Genomic DNA, 19,093 nt, shown 5'->3' with positions numbered 1-19,093 from the left:
ATCTTTTGTTTTTCATCATTATACAGCACATCTACCAACTGGATTACATTTTTGTGTCGTAGTCTCCTGAGCAACTGGATTTCCCTGGAAATAAAAAAAAAATGATTTTGTTTTTTTAAAAGTTGTTTTACATTAGTATGGTCTTTCCTCTTAAGGCTATATTAATAAATGTATTCATCCAGAATCAGTGGCCAGTAGCACATGTAGGCTGTTTGGTGTCAATCAAACATCGTGCTTACCTGCTCAGAACTCTGGCATAAGAATCTAGTTAGAAGCAGAGAGCCAGAAATATCCTAGGAAGTCCAAGTTCATATGGAAGTGCCAAAATTGTTCATAGTTACACAGAAAACTGATAGAAACCAAATATTCATTGCCAACATGTTGCCACAAAACTCCTATTTTTATTTTGAGACAATAAAGTGCAAAAATAGATATTATATGCTCAAACGGATATTTTGTTCAAAACATGAGTTTATATATGGTTTATAATAAATACCCTTTGCAATAAAAATTTAGTTGCATTTGTAAACATCATTCATTCCTCCCAATTACAGTGTAGCTACTGCTACATACAAGTTCCTAAGGAATTCAAATTAGTAATTACAGGTCAAATACCCCTAATCCGAAATTCCAAAATCCAAAAGCCTCCGAAATCCAATTTTCTTTGAACACTGATGTCACAAATAGAAAATTCCACTAGACGCTGGGAAGTACCCAGGAGATGCGCAGGTCTCTATGCACCACAAGCAGTTGTGAGAAGTGACCTCACATATATAATGAACAGAAGTTAATGAAACATAGAAAAACACTGTATAAAGCAAAAAATTAATATCTCCATTGAGTATTGAAAGAGTCGATTCATCAGTGTCAGAGTAAACATATGCTGCTTAATAGTAAGCCGATCATGAAACAAGCCTAGATCTATCACAATGAACTGAAAATTTAAAGTAATTGTGAATATTCAGCAGGCTGGTTGCAGAAATTTAAGAAAAGGCATGGCAATACATTTCTAAAACATCTACAGATGACAAAAATCTAACACCATAATAAGTCTACGGTGCTGATTTGTTAGGTATAAAAACATTAATTTTTTTTAAAGTGTTGTTGATGAAAATCTAACAGGACAAGTCTATGACGCTGATTGTTTTTGTACCTTACATAAAACCTTAAAAAAGTAAAATACAAATACAGTGTACTGTAACCTTTTAATTAAAACTTGGCATCATAGGTAGGGACCGAAAGCCTGCCATTGTTTGTTGTTCAACAGATGATTCAGGTATTCCCCCGATGCGGCTATGCTGCTTTTGTTAACCTGCACACATTATATTAATGGCATGTAATAATTTTTACTTTTAAATAATACATGTGATGAACAAGAGTAAGACCAATCTGCATCCAGGTAGTACATATGATGGTGATCCCAAGCTAATTCATGAACTATTCCAAAACCTGAAAAAAATCTGAAACCCGAAACACTTCTGGCACCAAACATTTGGGATCAGAAGTACTCAACCTGTAATATGTTTTAGTGGTGTTGGGTTAAATATTGAAGGTTTTGCCCTATAAAATGTATTTTATTTGAACCATAGCTTCTATGAGGCAAATGTAGTGTAACCCTGAAATGCAATACAAAAATTAAATGACTTATCATGAAAAACACCAAAAGTTAAAATGATAAAATATTTTAAGGAAGCATAACAGAAGGAACTGTGTGCAGCAAGAAGGGTGAAGTAACATGTGGAAACGTTGATGAAAGGGTGGAAGGGAGGAAAAAATTAAATTACTAAAAAAAGATAATAAAGGAAACGGGAATAGTTAATGGGCCAAGAAAGAAAAGGTGGGGGCAAGGAAAGATGCAAATAATTAGTTGAATTATTAGTTGAAATTTTAACTCAGTATAAAGTCCAAAAGGCTGTAAGCAAAAGATCAGAGGCCCTTTTGAGTTTCATTGAAGCATGTTATACATCAAAGTCAGATAATCAGACAACCGATAGATCAGAGTTATGTTGCAGACTGAATGATACTCTACACAGCAGTCAATGCTTTTCCCTTTGAAACTACAAACAGTATACCAAGTGTAAAGTTCAAAACTGAAGGTAGTGCAAATAAGTTAGGATTTCAGCTGGGTACCTTTAGTGAGAAGAAAGACTAGCAGTGACAGAGGAAGCTAACAGAATGGAACGAGGTATCTCGGAGCAGAGGGATAATGATATCATGCTGGAAGTAGCAGATATAGTTAAGTGAAATGTTTTGAAGGATATTGGTTACCCTAGGCAATTTCTAAAGTAAGTACATGTTCGGCATAGCATTGTGGGCCGAAGGGCCTGTATTAAGCTGCAGGTTTTCTATGTTTCTATATTTCATTGGCCCATCTCGTTGCCCTTGTTGATGTTGAGAAGATACTCTAACAACGTGATACTCTGTTCGGGAGAAATCTGCAAGATCCAAGTATAGACGCAGGTACTGTGAAGACACAATATATTTCAAGTCAACCTGGTCAATGATTTCATCTCTCTTGTTGGTACGTCAGACATTTGGGCAGAGTGGCCTAGATGAGGCATGATGTAGCTTAGCGGTTAGCTATTACAGCTCAGGGCAGAATTCAGAGTTCAATTCTGGCATCTTCGGTAAGTTCACTTATAATCCCATACATGACTTGCTATGTAGAGATATGGGGAAATAGATACAAAACAAATACAAATTCAATTTTTCTACTCCAAAAGAAAGTTATACAAGTTATAAATAAGACAAGTTGTTATGAGCCAACCAATCCACTACTTATTCAACTAAACACTTTAAAATTCAGAGATTTTGTAGCTTTTAAAATAATACAAATTATGTATAAAGTAATAATGGACAGCTACCACAAACTATCCAAAGGTTGTTTAAAATGAGAGAAAGTCAACTTGATTTGAGAGAAACATGTATATTTCAAAAACAAAGGATAAAAACTAATGTAAAAAATCATTGTTTTTCAGTCAGGGGGTGAATCTATGGAACAGTTGTAGTAAGAATTTAAAAACATGCACTACACTTAAGTTTTTAAAAAATAATTTAAAAATAATTTAATATACATGATTTAAAATGAATGGGAGTAATGTAAATAAATGATATTTCAAATTGGATTTTGTGTTAAAAGATTATGAATTTTTTTTTTGATGTGATGATCGATGCCAAATATGTTGTTGTATAAGTAAGAGCGGTAGGCGTAATAAGCTGTAGCTTCAGCCTACACCCTTTCGGTCTGTTTAAAAGAATATTTATGTTTTTTGTTGTAATTTTGTCCTATGAAATCATTGTTGTAAATTATGCTTTTTGTTATGTTTATACCAACCAAAATAAATTAATTTCATTCATTCATTCAAAGTTTGTGCGTCATATGGGTTTCCTCTGTTATGAATGTACCACAGCTCTGAGGGGCCGAAGGGTGTGGGGTAGCCCTCTCCTTTGTGAGAATCGCAAGATCACTATTGATTTGGGTCAGGAGACCCAGGAAGTGAGAGAGAGACGTGCGGAATGTCTTGTTTTCCTCCCCGACGATATAAAGCTACGGGAAACGGCCATTGTCTCTTGGAGACGAACTTGTGTATTACAATACTGTGCTACGTGGAAGCCCTCAGGCAAAGTGGGCTGGTTGAGGGAGGGATTGCATCACACCCAACCTGATTGACATCTGAGACCCTGTGAGTCAGGATAAAAGAGGGTCTGTGGGAACAGCCCCTCAGACACACCAGAAGAAACGCTAGCGATCCCGTAATAGCGAAAGCCGATGGGAGGAGGCCACGTGCGTTCGGTTCCATTTTGCCCCGGAACCGGTGGCTTTTACCACGGAAGAACAGCTTTTAGCTAACAACGGGGAAACCAACTCCCAAAGACTCTTGAAGGATTGGCATCATAAAAGGACTGGGCAAGTTTAACGCGTCTTTCTCTCAAAACAAAATGCTGCAGCTTGAACGAACAAACAGTGACTTTTATATTTCCATCGGACAATACATTACCCCCTAGAAAACGATAGAGCTATTTCTTATTGATTATTATTATACCCGCGCTTTTAGATTTAGTATTGACGACGTATATTATCTGTATGTTTGCATTGATATTAATTTTGTGTATCTTTATCAATAAATACGGTTAAAAATAGTACCATCAGACTTCAACGGACCTCTCTATCTTTGCTGGTAAGTGACCCAGTTACGGGGTTCGTAACACCTCCAATAGTTCAAAGACGTACCAGTTAACAGATTAATTGGTCAAAGATTCAAAGATTTAAAGGACATTTATTTTCAAAGTATATATACAACCCTGAGATTCGTCAATGTAAATTGTCCCATGTAGGGTTGCTGGGCAGCGCAGCTCGAAAAGCTGGAAGGGCCTGTTCTGCACTGTATCTCTAAAATAAATAAGATTTTATTAAAAATTCTATAGATAACATGCATTGAAAAAGTATGCAAAAGATATAGAAAAAGTTTTTTCTGAGCTTTCCATAGATTTTCTTCAGCAATAACTTGGTTAAGAAAAAAAAACTTTAAAAAATGTAAAATAGTAAGACAAATTTTCACCTTTACCCAAACACTTAGACTCTTACTGCCCAAATAACCAACCTTTGATTAAAGAAAGAAAGCAGAAAATTGATAGATGAAAACTTATAAAACCAAAAACAATACATTTAAACTATTAAAACAAGGAAGTCTGCAGATGCTGGAAATCCAGAGCAACACACACAAAGTGCTGGAGGAGCTCAGCAAGTCTGGCAGCAGTGATGGAAATGAATAGATAATAGACAATTTGGGCTGAGACTCTTCTGCAGGACTGAGAAGGAAGGAGGAAAACATCATAATAAAAAAAGTGCGGGGAGGGGTAAGAGAAGGAAGCTAGTTGGAAGATGATAGGTAAAGCCAGGTGAGTGGAAAAAGTCTAGGGCTGGAGAAGAAGGGGAGGACAGAAGAGGAGAGTAGACCATAGTGGGAAATATAGGAAGGGGGGTGGGAATTTGTTTACTGGAAGGAAAAACTGATATTCATGCCATCAGATTGGAGGCTACCCAGACAGAATATAAGGTGCTGCTATTCCACGCTGAGGGTAGCCTCTCCTTGGCACAAGAAATGGCCAAGGATCGTCACAATATTACACGTTTTTAAGATTACACTAAAACCTTTTGCTTCAAATTTAACATTGCCAAAGTATGCTTTCATCCTTCCTTTCAGGAGCTACATCCTGTTGGAAAGCCATTTATCTAAATTGTTCATTTAAACTAAGTCAAACAAGAAAACGTAGTTAAAAAGATAGCAACAGTTCAGTTTCCATGCCACAAGAGAGCAGTAAAAGAACATCTTATTCCCTGAGAACTTAAAACCAATAATGAACTTTACAATGGAATCAACACTAGAAATGACTCACACATTATGTTATACTTATACGTGTGAAAAAGGTCTATGTAATTAAGGGATTAAAACAAGATATATTTTTAACCACATGTCTCCTGTCACTCTGGATCTTGCATACTTTCCAACAGGCAGTTATAGTGCAACTTGGTTTGGAGCTCCTCATTTACATGAAATTTTGGTGGAAAATTTACAGAGTACAGATCTTCTTTATATTGGATGGTTGTTTTGCAGACAGGATTTTGACTTTGAACATAGAATTGTACTGCACAGGAACAGGCCCTTCAGCCCACAATGTTGTACCATTTAAATTAGTAATCAAATTGCCAACTAATCTCTGCTGCCTACACTACGTCCATATCCTTCCATTTTCCTCATGTTTGTGTGCCTTTTTAAACATTAACTAACGTAGATGCCTCTACCACCACCCCATTCCAGGCACCCACCACCCTCTGTAAAAAAACTTGTCCCTCACATCTCTTTTGAAATTACCGGTACACTCTCTCACCTTAAATACATGTCCTCTAGAATTAGGTACTTCAACCATGGGAAAAAGATATTGTCTGTCTATTCTAGCCATGCCTCTCACAACCTTATAAATCTCTATCAGATCTCCCCTCAGCCTCTGCCATTCCAGAAAAAATAAACAAAGTTTGTCCAGCCTCTTGTTTTAGCACAATCCCTCTAATTCAGGCAGCATCCTGGAAAACCTTTTCCACACCCTCTCCAAAACCTCAACATCTTTCCTGTATTGGGACAACCTGAACTACTGTATATGCCTAACTAGAGTATTATAAAGCTTCAACATAACTTCCTGACTTTTGAACTCAGTGCCTCATCTAATGCAGGCAAGCATGCCATATGCCTTCATAACCACCCTATCAACCTATAGTATGTAGCCACTTTCAGTAAGCAATGAACCTGGACCCCAAGATCCCTCTGCTTATCAACACTGTTAAGGGGCTCACCGTTAACAGTACATGTCTCCTTGCATTTGATCTACCAAGATACAACACCTCATATTTGGCTGGGTTAACTTCCTCTATATCCCATTGTATTCTGTAACAGTCTACTAAGCTATCCACAACACCATCAATGTTCATATCATCTGCAAATGTACTAACCTAGCCATCCATATTTTCATCTAGGTCATTTATATAAAATCACAAACAGCAGAAGTCCCAGCACAGATCCCTGGGAGATGCCACTACTCACGGAACTCCAAGCTAGAATAAATCCTATCGGTCAGTTCCTTTTTCTATTCTATGGGCAAGCCAGTTCTGAAACCAAATGGCCAATGCACCATGTATGCCACGCATTTTAATCTTCTGGATGAGCCTCACATGAGAGACCATGTCAAACGCTTTACTAAAATCCACGTAGACAACATCCACAGCTCTACCTTCATCAATCACCTTTTGTCACCTTGTCAAAAACTCAATCAAGTTAGTAAGACACAACTTGCCCCCTCCCCTTCACCCCACTAAGCTATGCTAACTCTCCCTAATTAGGCCATAGTTTTCCAAATGCTCATTAATCCTATCCTTAAGAATTCTCTCTCCATAACTTCCCTACTGTCGATGTGAGACTCACTGATCTATAGTTTCCAGGATTATCCCTGGTTCCCTTCTTGAAAATGCTTTTGACATTCAAGTTTGTTTGATTGGCATTCCTGTCAAACATTAATCAACAATTCCAGAAATAAGTCAACACCTTTAATGATTTTTTTCATTAAAAAGTAGGCACAACTTCAGCAATATTCCTTAATCTATGTATCACAATGTGACAGCATTAAACTCTACTTAGTCATTTTCTCCCCAGTTATTTGATCAACTAAATACAATTGGGAATTTTAAACTAAATCGTTAATATTTACTTCTCCCACTTGCATCAGCCACTCTGTCAGATCTTGATAAGTAATATCTCCTGCACATTGAGATTTGAATTACTTCACTGCCCTTTCCATTTCCCAAACCAAACAATCCACGTCTCGCCAAGTGGTTGTTGCCATTACGTTATTATGTTCACTCAAACCTTTTGAGAATTTTCAGTAGAAAAATCAAATGTGCAGCTTTTCCAGACTTCAGTTCCTCAAAATATTTTATTTTGTCAGCATTGGAAAAAGCCCATTTGTTTATAGCCGGGTACCATTTCTTATGCTTATGCTTATGATAAAATTATGCAGGAGCAAATTCCATCAATTGTACCACTTGCTACATACACTCGCAGCTATCATGAATTGTACTGAACATAATATTCTCCACTACAACCTCAAAATGCAACCTTTACACCTTAACTCTACAACTGTCACATACTGCCAACCACTACACCACAAGAGCAACATCACTATCTCCCAAAACATTAAAACAGCTCTCTTTTTTGGGGGAACATGATGCACATGGATACAGTGATGGCCAGCAGGGTCCAGAATTTGTGGTATCATCTTAACCCCCCCCCCAAAAAAGGGGGGAAAAAAGGATTTGTTGAATTGAAGTTACCATTATGGAGATTATAGGGCTGAAACCATAGAAGGTGACAGCAACTGGATTCCTGATTTTAAAACATAAAATGGCAGCAAAAGAACTAAGTACAGTCAAGGTTAGAAAAAAAAACAGAGAAAGTGAGAGTGGGGTAAATTGGGAGGAGTCAAGTCAAGTCACTTTTTATTGTCATTTTGACCATAACTGCTGATACAGTACACAGTAAAAACAAGACAACATTTTTCAGGACCATGGTTTCACATGAAACAGTACAAAAACTAGACTGAACTACGTAAAAAAACAACAGGGGAAAAAACTACACTAGACTACAGATCTACCCAGGACTGTATAAAATGCATGAAACGGTGCAGGCATTACAATAAATAATAAACAAGACAATAGGGCAGTAAGTTGGTGTCAGTCCGCGCTCTGGGTATTGAGGAGTCTGATAGCTTGGGGTAAGAAACTGTTACATAGTCTGGTCGTGAGACCCCGAATGCTGGAGAAAGAAGAGAAAGGATAAATGATTAAAAGATGTAATAAGCATGAATGCAGAGTAGTTATCTAAAGTCACTGAAGAAATGTTTCAGGCTTGATAGAAATCTTCCATTTCAGAAATGTTGTTTCTCTGAGATTATTAATATTAAGTCTGAATGGCTACAGTAATTCTATTTGGAAGAGGAGATATTATTGAACAGAATCTACTGCCCCCAATCATGAGCACCAGAGTAGCTTGCCAGTTAGCGCGACAGTATTTCAACTCGGGGCATTCCAGAGTTCAATACTGGCACCGTTCGGTAAGGAGTTTCTGTATACACAACCCCACCCTCTCCCAAGGAACGTGTGGATTTTCCCTGGGTGCTCTAGTTTCCTCCCACAGTCCAAAGATGTACCAGGTAAGTGAATTGGTCATTGCAAATTGTCCCGTGATTAGGTTAGGACTAATCAAGGTTGCAGGCACAGGGTGGCTCGAAGGGCAAGAAGGACCTACTTACTAAATAAATAAAATGCCCAGAAGTTGCAGCCTAGAATTACTGTGCAACTCTATCCATGCACTTGTCAATCCAACTTTAATTCAGTAATTAATATCTCAGTTTCCACCACACCATGAATAAACACCACAGATGGTGCTGAAGTGGAAGATCAGGCTCTATCATGCAATCAGTGTTCCCCTCAGCGATGAGGAGACTGTAGGACTGCATAACAATCTGACAATCCGCCCTCAGGAGTTTTCCACCAACAATGCGCCTTTGGACTCTGGTATAAAATTTATATATATGAGAGAGAGAGGGAGAGAGGGGGAGGGGGGAGAGAGAGAGGGGGGAGAGGGAGGGGGAGGGAGAGAGGGAGAGAGGGGGAGAGGGGGGAGAGGGGGAGAGAGGGGGAGAGGGGGGAGAGGGGGGAGAGGGGGGAGAGGGGGGAGAGGGGGGAGAGGGGGGGAGAGGGGGGAGAGGGGGGGAGAGGGGGGAGAGGGGGGGAGAGGGGGGAGAGGGGGGGAGAGGGGGGAGGGGGGAGGGGGGAGAGGGGGGAGAGGGGGGGAGAGGGGGGAGAGGAGGGAGAGGAGGGAGAGAGGGAGAGAGGGAGAGAGAGAGAGAGGAAGAGAGACAGAGAGAGAGAGAGAGAGAGAGAGAGAGAGAGAGAGAGATGTCAACAGTGTCAGGCAAGAAGCAGAAGACCACTGATGCACGAGGCAACAACTCTGGACTGCTCTGGAGTATCTCTGCATTATTTGGAGGTAGGCTTCAAGGTGTGTAGTGATCTGGTGCTCAACTTGCCAATTATTTTTCCAGAGCACCTAGACGCTGCCTCACAGGTAAAATTGGGAAGAACATTCCGAGTGGGGAGGAGGATTTACCCAAATTGCACCTTTGTATGCTGGCAAGAACACTGTATTGTAAATTTATAAAATTTTATGAGAAAATGGAGACAAATAACATACAGTGGGTGGGGGAAGAAAGGGATGCCTTAAAATGCAATCAAATTGTTGCTACTAGTCTCCAACAGACAGATGGACATTAAATAAGGCACCTTCCCACTGGTACAGCACTCCAACCACAATTAGCCAGGTCTGGAGAAAGCTTCATGTGCATATAGTACTTGGAGGCCAACCAAGTTCATAGAAATTAAATGTTTCAATGGGTCCAGAAATTATTATCCCTGCAAAGGATTTAAATCAGTTAAACCTGCAAGTTTTCTAAGGACTCAAATAGTCAACTAAGTTATAAAGAGTCAATCAACAGTCTTGGGCTCACTCTTTTGGAAGATTCATATTGGTATATAACATTTGCCTTAAGATTCTAATTGGGCAACAAAATAAAGCAAGATTTTTTTCCAATGGTGTTTAGCTAGTACATCATTCAGGAAGGAGTTACATTCCTAGAAAATGAGCCACAATGTGTTTTTCCATAATTTGAACCCATGTTATCTGAACATACATCAAGATACCTAAATTGATATTTTTAAAAAACTAACTTTGGGTTGTTTTATTTAACTTCCATTACAAACCATCATCCATGTCCCCTCACCCCCATCCCCAAAAGCTTCAAATGAATTCCATGAGATTTAAATGTGTTAATTATGCTGAATTTCAAATTTTTGGGTAGTAATTTGAGAATTCTATAAGGGTAGATATCAATAATGCAAAATGTCTTCATGCAGAGATCATCTCTAACAGCAACAACCTGAAATATTTGTTCCTCAACTCTAGCCAATAATTGGCTGTTGAATTTAGTTGCAATAACATGTTACATTTGTCTGGAGTTCTAATGCAGTTTTTTTTTTAATTAAGTATTAGCAATATTAAAGCTCTGCTGCTTTTTTATGCCTATTTTAGCCATATTAAAAATTTCCACACTACAAAATTCATGTTGAAAATTATTGGCAGAATTTCTGTCTTTTATAGTTTTCCTGTATTCATCTGTATTAAGTTGAGCTCAACTCGTATGTTATCCCAAGGAAAAGGATTAATACTTAATATTTTATTTTGCTAGATTCTACAACACGGAATGAGTTTAATGCAAATGCAAGTATTTTCCCCGCTGTGATGGTTGAGATACATCATAATGTGCCACTCTGTTAATGGACAGAGTACAATAGTTCGCTATTCTGCTGATTCAGACTGTCAGTTCTATTTTACATTAGATACAAAATGAAAAGAACAAATTTTGATTACCATGTTCCAGTCTGAAACAGTCTATTTATCCAGTAAGCAAAATACCCTGCTAGGGCAGGATCCAGCCCCCCTTTCTGAAAAGTAAGTATCCAGTAGAGTGAATTCATGCAGGCAAAGGGATATCCAATGCAAACAAGCATTTCTGTTGAAACAAGCACCAGAACGTTGCTTGATATTGTCTCTTGAATCACATGAAATTCCCATAAAATTTTAGTTGAAAATATTATGTTTTATAAACTAATTAATGTGTGTAAACTGGAGTAGGAAATAAAAAATGGATCATTTTTATTACTTGCAATGATTCCGCAACAGGAGCTATTTACAGTATAATACTTTTCATTCTGGAGTCAATGCCAAAATGTTACTTTTCACTTATAACAATATTACATAATACATAATATCAATTTTAATGTACAAAACCCAAAAGAATATAATAAGTTTTGTTATTTTTAGTTAGGCTTGGACTTAGATTTTAACAAGTACTAACACACCCTAAAGCTAGAAAAACTTTGCATGCCTTGAAGCATTCTTGGCAAAATTAACAGCATATTTTCAAAATAGATATTACAAGCACAGGCTCAGTTTTTGTTGCAGCAGTCTTTCTAATGGCATGCTCTACCAGACATATCCCTTCACAGTTTCAAACCTTTCCCCTACAATCACTACTAACAAAGCTCATAATATTGAGGCCACAGGATTATGTCGGATCTGAGAACTCAGTTTATGACAGAAATTATGGTTTAGCTCCTTAACCAAAGAGATTTAAAGATCAAGAAAGGAACAGTGAGGATGAATTAAAACTCAAATTAACTATAGGAATGAAAACAGAGAGAAACTAAAGGGCAGCAACAAAAAAAAAATCAAACATGAATTTGCAAGGAAGAGGAAGAACAAGAGCAAAAATGAGACCTTAGCTAAATAGCATTCATGAAGAACTGGTACAGCCTTAGCAGATAAAAACCCTGCCACAAAGTGGAATCATTCTGTAAGGGTTTTCTTAAAATTCCGATCACCATTTCAACTGCTGGAATGAGCCTTCATAATTTCACTGTTGAGTACTTGCATTTAACTATAAGTAAGTGGACCAAACTTGCAAAGACAGCAAATGCCTGAAACTTAGAGGCAAGGACAAGGGAGAGAGAGTTTAATTCCGATTCCGATTCCCATTCCAACCTGCTGGTCCATGGCCTATTCTTGTGCTATGATGAGACCACCCTCAGGGTGGAGGAGCAACCCTGAAAGGAAACTCCTTCCTGACTAACCTACTGCAATTCTTTGAGGAAACTACAAGGAGGGTAGACAAAGGAGATGCGGTAGATGTGGTGTACTTGGATTTTCGGAAGGCCTTTGACTCGGTGCAGCGGCAAACAAGTCTGGTGCAAAGCCAACAACCCATCTCTGAATGTTTACAAAACAAAAGAGATGGTTGTTGACTTCGGGAGGGCACGGAGCGACCACTCTCCACTGAACATCGATGGCTTCTCGGTAGAGATCGTTAAGAGCACCAAATTTCTTGGTGTTCACCTGGCGGAGAATCTCACCTGGTCCCTCAACACCAGCTCCATAGAAAAAGAAAGCCCAGCAGCATCTCTACTTTCTGCGAAGGCTGAGGGAAGTCCATCTCCCACCACCACCCCCCATTCTCACCACATTTTACTGAGGTTGTATTGAGAGCATCCTGAGCAGCTGCATCACTGCCTGGTTCGGAAATTGCACCACCTCGGATTGCAAAACCCTGCAGCGGATAGTGAGGTCAGCTGAGATGATCTTCGGGGTCTCTCTTCCCGCCATCACTGACATTTACACTACACGTTGCATCCACAAAGGGAACAGCATTATGAAGGACCCCACACACCCCTCATACAAACTCTTCTCCCTCCTGCCATCTGGGAAAAGGCACTGAAGCATTCGGGCTTTCACAGCCAGACTATGTAACAGTTTCTTCCCCCAAGCCATCAGACTCAATACCCAGAGCCTGGACAAACACCAACTTACTACCCTCTAATGTGCCTAATGTCTTGTTTATTATTTATTGTAATTCCTGCTCTGTTTTGTGTACTTTATGCAGTCCTGGGTAGGTCTGTAGTCTAGAGTAGTTTTTTGTGTTGTTTTACATAGTTTAGTGTAGTTTTTGTATTGTTTCATGTAGCACCATATTCCCGAAAAATGATGTCTCGTTTTTACTGCATACTGTACCAGCAGTTATGGTCAAAATGACAACAAAAAGTGACTTGACTTGATGAAGCTGCTTAGCAGGTTAAGAGCTCATGGAATTACAGGGAAGTTACTAGTGTGGGTGGAGCATTGGCTGGTCAGCAGAAAAGAGATCCTATTCTGGCTGGCTGTCGGTTACCAGTGGAGTTCCACAGGGGTCAGTGTTGGGACCACTATTTTTTATGATGTATGTCAATGATTTGGACTACAGTATTAATGGATTTGTGGCTAAATTTGCCGATGATACAAAGACAGGTGGAACAGCAGGTAGTGTTGAGGAAACAGAGCCTGCAGGGAGACTTAGATAGTTTAGGGTAGTGGTCACCAACCCGTTGATCGCGATCGACTGGTCGATCTTTCCCAGTAGATCCCGAAAAAAAAAAGAAATACACAAATACTGTTGAGAGACTGTTTCCAGGTTGCAGGGTTTTAATTCCGTTCTTCCTGCCCAGTGTGTACCCCGCCGCCCCAACACGCACTACACAGTGTACTTCAGTGGTCCCCAACCACCGGGCCATGAGGAAACAATACAATTTGACGATATGAAATTATATGAGTCAGCTGCACCTTTCCTCATTCCCTGTCACGCCCACTGTTGAACTTGAATACACGCAAGGTCATCAGTCACCTAAACGCAGTGATACCCTCGCGCCAGGGATCACTGGTTGGCATCAGGTAACCAGCCACCTCACACGGCCGGCGGGAAGTGCCGTTGCTACTGGCCTGGAGCGCGGACAGATTTGCGCCGCCACTGAGAACCTGTTTAGTACACCGAACGTTCGTGGGGAACCTGGTGCTAAGATATTCAGACGACCTAATTCGGGCTCAGGATTTTGTAAATAGCAGAGCAGCTACCTCGCTGCGATCTACTGAAAGTCATCTCTCAAGCCAAACTTTTGTCGGCCGATAGATCCTACAAGGGGGGGCAGGCGCAGGCCCTGTCACACCCTTTGCTTGGTCGGTCGCTCTCTCTGGACTGACTGCCGCGGCCCCTGCACGGGGACAACCGCACCTGGCCAAGGCGTCTGGCAGCGGGAGGTCATCTAATGAGGCAATGAGCACTCAAAACTGCTTTGGTACCCTGAGTCCAAGCTCCCTGCACTTAAAGAGAAACCCGCTGAGTTTTTTTTCAGCAGAAAAAACGTGAGCAAGCAGGACAGCAGCTAAGTGCTGAGAGCCACGTAAACTAAATTGCGGAATAGACTGGACGTAAGGAACCTGCTTCCAGTATCGCTGTATTCCGGTCGTGTTTAACACCCCCCCCCCCACCCCCGTTGGCCAGTCCGCAAAAATATTGTCAATATTAAACCAGTCCGTGGTGACCCCTGGTGTTCGTACATTATTTCTACTTCTGGGGTGCGGGGTTTTAGTTCCAGTCTTTTCTGCCCTAGCGCGCATGAGTGTAACTAATCGATTTGGGGTTGATCTTGCCTTTCACTAAGGCCGAGGTAGGGGATCTTGGGCTTAAAAAGGTTGGTGACCACTAGTTTAGGGGAATGAACAAAGAAGTGGCAAATGAAATACAATGTTGGAAAGTGAATGGTCATGCACTTTGGTGGAAGAAATAAATGGGCAGACTATTATTTAGATTGGGAGAGAATTCAAAATGCAGAGATGCAAAGGGATTTGGGAGTCCTTGTGCAGGATACCCTAAAGGTTAATCTCCAGGTTGAGTTGGTGGTGCAGAAGGCAAATGCAATGTTGGCATTCATTTCTAGAGATACATAATATAAGAGCAGGGATGTGATGTTGAGGCTCTATAAGGCACTCACGAGACCACACTTAGAGTATTGTGTGCAGTTTTGGGTTTCTTATTTCAGAAAGGATATACTGACATTGGAGAGGGTTCAGAGAAGATTCACGAGAATGATTCCAGGAATGAAAGGGTTACCATTTGAGGAACATCTGGCAGCTCTTGGGCTGTATTCCCTGGAATTCAGGAGTTTGAAAGGATTTAATAGAAACATTCTGAATGTTAGAAGGCCTGAGTAGGTTAGAGATGGCAAAGTTATTTCCCATGGCAGGGGAATCTAGGATAAGAGAGCACGACTTCAGGATTGAAGGACATCCATTTAAAACAGAGATGCAGAGAAATTACTCAAGAGGAAAGTAAATCTGTGAAATTTGTTGCCACGAGCAGCTGTGGAGGCCAGATCACTGGGTGCAGTTAAGGCAAAGACAGATAGGTTCTTTATTAGTCAGAGCATCAAAGAATATGGGGAGGCAGCAGGGGAGTGGCAGTGGGAATGGGAATAACTGGAAGAATTGGATCAGCTCATGATTGAATGGCAGAGCAGATTCAATGGGCCAAATGGCCTGCTTCTGCTTCTATATCTTATGGTCTTAACATCTTATATTCTGTCTGGGTAACCTCCAACCTAATGACATGAATATTGACTTTTCCTTCCTGTAAGCAAATTCCCACCCCCACTCCATTTTGACCTTTTACCTCTTCTCACCTGCCTATAACTTCCCTCTGGGTTCCCGCCTTCTTCCCTTTTTCCTGTGGTCCACTCTCCTCTCCTATCAAATTCCTTCTTCTCCAGGACTTTACCTTCCCCACCACCAGGCTTCACCTATCACCTTCCAGCTAGTCTCCTTCCCCTCCCTCCACTTTTTATTCTGGCATCTTCCCCCTTCTTTCTCAGTCCTGAAGAAGGGTCTCAGCCCGTAATGTCAACTGTTTATTCACTTCCATAGATGCTGCATAACCTGTTCAGTTCATCCAGCATTTTGTGTGTATTGTTTGGGATTTCCAGCATCTGCAGATTTTCTTAAGTTAAGGACAAATTACCAGTTTTGTGAGGTGAAAGGTAGATTAATCCAAATCATCCAGCATCATCACATTGCAATTCTGGATGCCTTACAGTAAAACCACTTTATTATTGGTATTGGAGCAGTCTGCAATGAGTCACCACGTCTGGCTGCCATCTTAGTGCCACGGTGAGTGTAGACATCTAGAGTTAATTCAATTTTGTGAAAGCCACTTTCAATAACTTCTCCTAGTGACAATGACTGAAAAATTTAAAAATCTCCAAGAGAAAATGTACTCAAATAAATTATTGCAAAGAAATGAAAGGCTATAGGATGTCATAATTGTAATTGCTCAAGGAAAGAAGACGTCACATACCACCTCCAAGAATGAAAGAATGAAAGTACATACATTTCACAATATTATTGTACCATTGATTGTCTGAATACTGAATATTATTTTTAAATGCTTGAAGGTGAAATGATGGTGCAGTAAGGTTAAAAATTGAATCAAATTCTAAAGATGATGCAAAATTGAAGACACAAATCAATTGGCAAATTAAATCTAGGAGAGCTAAATAAATGTTGAGTCTTTTTAAAAACTACCACATACTGTACATGAAGGTTTTCATGTACCCATATTATTGAACTTGGTTTTTGGTTTATTATCTTTACCACTGTTTGTAGTGAAAAAAATTACCCTAAGATACGAAATTCAAATCGCCCCAAGAGGAAAGCTATATATTTATATTGCTATATTCCTACACTATTCTTGGTTGATGCGACTTTAACGAAACCCAATTTCCCTCGGGATCAATAAAGTATGTCTATCTGTCTGTCAAAAGGAAGGGGTTAAATAAAAACCATCTAACTTCCTAAGTTAATTTTTCCCGGTGATTTGATAGTGTCGTCTCAACATACATTTCCATTGTATTTGTATATCAACGGAATCCATTTTGTCATGACAATTTTTCTTTTAGTTCATATGAAAACTATTAAAACATTCAGAACTATGTTTAAAAATTCATTGGCTTTAACAGCAAATAAGCTAAACTAACATTCCTCAACAAATGGTCCCTAACCAACTGATGGTTGGAAACTGATGGTTTGCAAGTACCCAAGTAGGAAATAATTCCTAAATACAGTATTATTGGATTTTGTTATAACTTTTACTGATGCAAGATGCAGTGAAACACACAAATTAAGAGCCTCAAACCTACTCTGCCAGTTAATAATTAATTCACGACTGGATTGTCTGGATTACATGGTAATCCTTCGCCCCTTTATGTATCTATACAGCTCTGCCATAGAAACAAATGCAAGGACTCTGCTTCAACCACCCTTTAAAGAAGAGGAGCTCTAAAATTTACAACCCTCCTCAAGAAAGGTTTTGCCTTAACTCTTTTAATTGGACAAACCTTTATTCTAAAAGTAGTGACCCACAGTTCTAGATTCTACCTCTCTCTTTCCGTAATAGAGCAGTTCCAGCAAGTAATTGAAGACAGGAAATGAAATGAACTCATCAGAACACACACAGAAAGTGGTCAAGAGTATGGGAGGAAATGTCAGCAATTCTGCACATAAATAGCATTTCCTTCCACTAGCACTAGTTAGCTCAGAATTTCCCCACACATTTAAATCACAAGCTTGCCAACAGCATTTATTCTTGTAACCACATCATTAATGTGGCTTGTCCAATTTGACTGCTAGTCAATAGGGATCTCCAAGTCATTGATGCTATGGTCTCAATTATGGTAATGCCATTTTGTATCAGTAAAGATAGTCAGACTCAATACTGTTGGAGATTGTCACTACACACTACTAGTTGTGTATCACAAGTGTTACTTGCCAGATATCAGTTCATGTCCAAACATTCCCTAGTTCTTGCTATAGGCAAACCGAAATGACTATTTTCTATAGGGTTATAAATACAACTAAACATCAGACAACCATCAGCTAAATCACTCCTGACCTTCTGATGGAAGGAAGATCATTGGCAAAGCAGCTAAACATGATTGGGCCTAGGATAGCATCCTGAGAACATCCTAAGGTATTTTGTATGACGGACTTAAAAATATGAGTACAAAGGAGTAGAGCCTCAAAATCTTCCTTGCCATTCAATATCCATGGCAGATCAATGCTATTGTCAACTCCCCTTCTTCCACAGATTCCAGTGCTGCAATTTGGCTAAAGGCACAGCCAGCTCTGAAGGACAAGCCTTTGGAAGATAGTTGAGATGTTATCTGACCTCACAGCCTTTGCTATACATATACAGTGCTCTTAATGTTATACAGAACAGATCCAATTGGCCGGACTACTTTCAGAAATGGTGGGGATTTTAGGGGGAAAACTACAATGAATTATCCAACTAGCAGCTTTGACTTAGTGCGGTTTTAAATGCTTCAGCACTTATACATTATTCTCTGCAATTACAGAAGATGGGGCTGTTCTTGGAACCCCTTTTAGAATTGCTCCAAAAGAAATAAATTGCATTTACTCAAAGGAACCTTAGATCTATCACAGAGTTTATGATCATATTTAGAGGCACACTCTCCAATAACAATACATAATATTCCAGTGAGAACCCCAAGGTTAAAATGCAGTCCAGTCATACCAAATGTGCACAGTATTGTAGTAATTTTATGTATTGCACTGTACTACTGCAGCAAAATAAAAATCATGACATATCAGTGATGATAAACTTCATTTTGATATGTGTCTCTACTGTGGACTGAGAGCGGGAAGGGAAAAGGTAGAGGGGAATTATGGTGGGGAATTATGGTTGGGAAAAGGGGAAGGGAGTAGGAAGCACCAGAAAGACATTCTGTTATGACCAATAAACCAATTGTTTGGAATCAAATGACCTTACTTAGTGCCTCAGGGTCTGTGCCCGTGCCATCACCATCCACACCCTCGCCCTGACACTCCTCCCCTCACACCCACAAGATCAAAGGACATAGGCTCAAAATAGAGGGTTGTCCTTTTAGAGTAGAGATGAGTAAGAATATCTTTAGCCAGAGAGTGGTGAATCTGTGGATTTTTTTTTTGCCACGGGCAGCTATGGAGGCCAAATCTTTATGTATACTTAAGGCAAA

At 39.7% G+C, this 19,093-nt stretch overlaps 1 protein-coding gene across 2 annotated transcripts in view; it reads right to left on the bottom strand.

The window, feature by feature from the left end:
* The window catches only part of stk11 (serine/threonine kinase 11), a 144,227-nt gene that overhangs the window by 106,369 nt on the left and 18,765 nt on the right, over window positions 1-19,093 (bottom strand). For both annotated transcript variants that reach the window (XM_059991140.1, XM_059991138.1), the window contains exon 2: window positions 1-84. In XM_059991140.1, coding sequence (XP_059847123.1) covers window positions 1-84 — 84 coding nt within the window. The remainder of the gene's footprint in view (window positions 85-19,093) is intronic.

The sequence above is a fragment of the Hypanus sabinus genome, chromosome 16, assembly GCF_030144855.1.
Source record: "Hypanus sabinus isolate sHypSab1 chromosome 16, sHypSab1.hap1, whole genome shotgun sequence".
Taxonomy (NCBI): domain Eukaryota; kingdom Metazoa; phylum Chordata; class Chondrichthyes; order Myliobatiformes; family Dasyatidae; genus Hypanus; species Hypanus sabinus.
Note: the sequence above shows the minus strand (reverse complement) of the source record. Positions and strands in the feature narration are given on the sequence as shown.